General features: G+C 33.9%; 1 protein-coding gene across 1 annotated transcript; it reads left to right on the top strand.

The window, feature by feature from the left end:
• Positions 1 to 1865: 1865 nt before the first annotated feature.
• Positions 1866 to 3131, top strand: LOC121114221 (brachyurin). The gene is made up of 5 exons (XM_040708107.1): positions 1866 to 1984; positions 2042 to 2066; positions 2123 to 2476; positions 2526 to 2770; positions 2832 to 3131. Exons 1-5 carry the CDS (start codon positions 1940 to 1942, stop codon positions 3006 to 3008), a joined length of 846 nt encoding a protein of 281 aa, XP_040564041.1. The 5' UTR covers positions 1866 to 1939; the 3' UTR covers positions 3009 to 3131.
• The last annotated feature ends 2396 nt before the right edge of the window (positions 3132 to 5527 follow it).

Below are 5527 nucleotides of genomic sequence, written 5' to 3'. Positions count from 1 at the left end.
GTTAGCATTTCCTTCTGAAAGAAGAATTCTCGACCATCTTTGACTTAAACTGATTAAAAAATGAACTTAAATATAATTACAACATTTTCACAACAATAATGCTATTCTATATCTAGAAGGTGGTCTTCATTATTGCAGTAATTCATTTTCTTCCCCCTCCCAAAAAAATAATCATATAACAGACAGTTGACATCTCTTTGGGCTCTTTTTTCCTTACAAAATTATCTACTCTATAAATACATTAGAAATTATGAAAAAAGGAATAATCAGTAAGAGGAATCCTACTTTACTCTTGGCCAAGGTAATACCATAACGCGTGTACGACTGATGTTTGACTTTCACCACACTGTTTAAAATCGACGTCATAGTGAATGAGGGGTTGCAATTTTTTTGCAAATCTGTGTTGCTTGCCTAGCAGTTCTCACGATACATCTTTTTGAAAAGTAATAAATAGTGATGTCATCAACAATGATTGGTGCAAAATCTGTCTGTCTTGCCCAGCATTTGGCACGATACCCACAATTTTTTAATTTTTTTTTTAAAGTAACGCACACCACAATCTTCACGACTCTACTAATTATATTTTTATTTAGCTGTGAACAATTTTCAACAATTATTGAATAATATTTCCCTAATTGAGATATATTTGACCTGGTATTGGGTTGCTACCAATTGGTTTTGAACCTTTTTTTCTGTTATCTCCCTCCCTTATATAAAGGCTGTGTGGCAAAATACAGATCAAAAATGAAAAGAAGTGTTTTTAAGTAATATTGACTGTAATAAGGTAGGAAGGCTATTAGTGCAACAGTGATGTTTACTTATATTAGTTTGTAAAGAAACTGAATGGGAGTGGTGCCGTGGTGTGACTAAAGGAAACAACTTTCCTTGAATTATAATATTATTTAACTAACTCTATTATTCAACATTGCCCAGAATAATTAGGTGTCAACTAAAGACTAATTTGTCGTTAATAATATAGAATATAACTCCTAAACAAATCCTTAGTTTTACTCTCCATCTTTCATGGACAGTAGACTATTTAATTAGTTTTGTAACTAATTTTTTATGCTTTAATAAAAATATGAATTGATTTCAATCATCCAACCTTATTAACTATCGAATTAGTAAGTCTTCAGATTTCAATGTACCACCCAGTAATTGTCGAACAAATCCTTCGTATTAATCTCCATTTGTCATGAGCACACTCACACGTAGCTTCTCACTCAATTCTTAGACGGTCTCTCCACAAAAATACAAACACCTACAGAAGAAAAAAAATAAAAATGATTGGATGAGCCAGAGAGTACTTAGCTCGTTGCAAAACCTCAACTAAAGTTACATTCATTTATTTAAATTTAATACTTTTTTTTTTTTTAAAAATCTGAGTTGAACGAAACGATTGCAAGATTTCCTTCATTTTATGGAGTGATTTTTTTTTTTTACAAAACTTTATTAGTTTATATTATATACATCAGGAAGCACTATATAGAGTGCACCTTGTGCCCATTTTTCATACATACGGATAACCTTTGCTTTATTAATATAGATATCAAATATAGGTGTATATTATTAATTATTCTCAGCAAAAAAATAGCAAGCTACAGAAAGTCACACCACCTTGCTATTTATTTTTTTAGTTTGATTATTCCCTATTTAGTGGTGATTCCGGACCGGGCCTTTTTTGTTTACTACACCAATTTTAAATAAACATACTATGTTAGCATTTTAAATTAATGTTAATGTCAATAACTGAGAGGAAATTAATACACAGATTAAATCTTTTTTATCTACATACATGAATTTAAATTGATATTTACACACACTGCGCATTAAAAAATCAAGAGTTTTCAGCGTTATATACCTCCATAGAGATAAGATAAAATGAATTATATAAAACCCCTTTATTCTCTACTAAGATTAGGTTAGTACCACATTATACATGATGAAGTTATTTTGTGCTATTTTGTTATCCATTGCATTCTTGGTAAGTGATTTTTAAATGAATATCCTGAACTAACACTCAATATATTTCCCCTTCTAGCAATCATCTTCAGCTGAATATGAAGGTAAAAGCTAACCGAAACTGTTACATATTTTAAATACTTTCTACTATGTATAATAGATATTTGCGGAATTGAAAACAAGGAATTCTCATCGAAAATCATTGGTGGACAAGAAGCTGAGCCCAATCAATTTCCATGGGTTGTTGCTATCCAAATGAGCAGCAATTTTGACTCTGGTCGCTGTACAGGATCCATTGTGAATAAGCAGTACATTCTCACTGCATCCCATTGTGTGGTTCCATTTGATAGATTCACTATCTCTGCTGGAACTCATGATTATTCCAAGGATGAACCTCATCAGCAAGTAATTTTGGGCACTGAATCTATTCCTCACCCCAACTATATCAACAGCGTGTTTGGATATCAGGACGACATTGCTCTAATCAAACTAGAGAAGGAATTGGAGTTTAATGGTAATCTACTTTACTTATTCTATAGCAAAAATGATGATGTTAATTGCAGATTATGTTAGACCCATTTGCTTGCCCAAGTACTCCGATATGGGAAAAACTTTTGCTGATGAAACTGTCACGTCCACTGGTTGGGGACTCATCCAAGGATCTCCAAATCCTATTAGTGTGCCCCAATTACACTATGTCAACGGACTGAGAGTGATTAAAAATGATGTGTGTGCTCAAACATATGGCTCATTGATCAATGAAGATTTGATTTGCATCGATTCCTCTGATCATAAGGGTGTTTGTAATGTAAGTGACAATCAAGTCAATTGCATTCGATGTTATAAATAGCTTAAAAATTAATTCTTAGGGAGATAGTGGAGGTCCAATGAATTATGAAATTGAAGATGGAAAATATATGCAAATCGGTGTTGCAGACTTTGTTGGAGGAAAAACTTGCGATGATGGAAAGCCCGAAGGATTTGCTCGAGTCACTTCTTACTTGGAGTGGATTGAAGAGAACACGGGAAGGAAAATTGAAGCTTAAGGCTTGAATAGTCCTATAAATAAATTTTGAGTAACTTATTTTATAATACCTCGAGCTTGATGAAAAAATAGTCATTTCACAATTAGAGAAATAATAAAATATAAAATGGCTCAAAAGTCAAAATGTCTTACTTGATAATTTCCTGTATCTGGTAATAATCTGGGTTTTTTTTATGAATTATATGTGATCAAGAGACATATACACAACTATACACAATTCAAAGAGCTTTTGAATTCATGAGTATTCTATTGATTGATAACTAAAAAATACGATGTTCATAATTATTCATACCCTATGCGCCAATATGTTTTAATAGTCAATAGACTTTGTATATTTGGACTGATTCTAGACGATTTTTGTACAATTCTACAAGCTTCCTGCATGTGTCGAGTGTCCACTCTTCCTTGGCAAAGGCCTCAAGTTAGGTTAGGTTGGTTAATTTCATCGGCATTACTCTTGTCTTCAAGTATTGCCACCAGTTCTGCCACCAGTTCTCGATAAGATTCAAGGTTGGACTTTGACTCGCCCATTCTAGAATGTTGAATCTAGAATCATTTCTTTACTACTGTTGCATTATGTTTTGGATCATTATCCTGCTGGAATGTCCAGTTGTGGAAAAGAGGAGTTTCCTTTAAGTTTTCATAAAGGATCTTGTTGTAATCCTCCTTTTCTATAATTCTACCAACACCGTGCTTCATGGTGGGGATAGTGTTCTTCGGCTTGTACGTTTCTCCTTTCTTCCTCCAGACATGCTGAACATCCATGTCGCCAAATAGCTCTAACTTCGTCTTATCAGACCATAAGGAAGTTAACCAAAAGCCGGGATCTGGCTTTAGATAACCTCTAGCAAAGGCCAGACGAGCTTCTATCTGTTATTTCCCCAACACAGTGGAGGTTTCTATGGGTTACGTCCATGGAGACCTCCACTGTGCAAAACTTACTCGATTGTGTACTGTGACACCTTCGTTCCTGCCTGGTCAAGCGTTCCATTAGTCTTAGTTGTTGTCCAGGGGTTCTTGTTGAACTCTCAGCATAATTTTCTGGCAAGTTTGGGGACACCTTACGCTACTTGCCACGCCCACGGAAGTGTTTAATAGTATTGAACCTATTGTGCTTGTTAATTATGCTCTGGACGGTCGCCACCCGTAGGCTTTGCTATGTAATAAGATACTGAAAGGGGTCCTTGATTCTCAGGATAGTGGCAGCGATGGGTTTTTATTCACCTTGTGAAAAAGCAGTTCACTTACGTATCCCGTGGGCAGAGCTTATTATAAGTTACAAAAGGGGGTCCTTATACTCTGGATAGCTTCAACAATTGGTTTTGAACCCCCTTGAGGTTCACTTACGTACACCGGGACCTAGTTGTATTATAATATATTAGATGGTGTCCTTGATACTCAGGATAGTGGTAGCGATATGTTTTGATTACCTTTAGGGACCAGCTGTTCACCTGCACAACCTATTGGACGAGGTTATATTTTTCAAAATAAAATGGAGTCTCTAGAAAAAAATTTATTACCCTACAATAGTTTAATTGTGTGAATCCAACATAAGTTTCAATGAAAATACACTTGATATAAAGTTGATTGGAATGAAATTGTATCACAATGAAATCCTTAATGACAAATTGCTTGCAATGAATTGTTTGATGATCAAATTACCCACGATCACTTACCTGACAATGTAAATGAAAGGATAATGAACACTTTATTGGAAACTCTATACATTGCACTGCCATTTTGCACATTACTTACTCTAATGGGAATTTTGCTCATTGCCTATAACATAAATAGAAAATAGAGTTCGTGTGTTCTTTATTGATGTCCGCACAGTTGAAACAATTTTCAGAGTTCTGATTTTATAAATTTGCATTAATATTTTAAGTATAACAAGCCTTTTACCTCCTATACACAAAAGAATTAAAGAAATTGATTCATCTTAATATTTAATGTTATTTATAAATTAATCAGTGTTATTTTTTTTTTTTTTAGAAATAAAATAAAATATAAATTTAGTTTTGCTTATCGAATAAAAAAATATTTATTTATTTTTCAAATTTTGGCCCTTTAAAAACATTCGGCGCAGGTAAAAAGGAAAAATACCTCCAGTTAGGTTGCAACTCGATAAAGATGGAGAAAATAAGAGACAATTATAAATAAACTGTTCTTATGGCATTAATCCAAATCAGCGATTCTTAAGTTTTTTAAGTTCCATTTCTTGTTTTCGGAAATCAAAAAAGACATTACGAAGCCACTTTCACTTGTTTATAAAGTACACTTTTTTCATTATTTTTAATATTGTTTGTATATCTTGAAAAGTCTGACCAGACCGTGGTCAAGCCGGGGTTGACTGCCAAAAAATATTGCAATGTCTTTGGTGGGATTAGCTAGGTATAATCTACGATGAGGTACTCCCTTATGCCCAAACACTCAATTTCTCTCTACTGTGGCCAACTCGACCATTTGAAGGTGGTAATTGAACAGAAGCGGTCAGTATTGGCAAATTGGAGAGGGATCGTA

Source organism: Lepeophtheirus salmonis, chromosome 3 (genome assembly GCF_016086655.4).
Source record: "Lepeophtheirus salmonis chromosome 3, UVic_Lsal_1.4, whole genome shotgun sequence".
Lineage (NCBI taxonomy): Eukaryota > Metazoa > Arthropoda > Copepoda > Siphonostomatoida > Caligidae > Lepeophtheirus > Lepeophtheirus salmonis.
The sequence above is the reverse complement of the archived record's forward strand: the minus strand, read 5'-3'. Positions and strand labels throughout refer to the sequence as shown.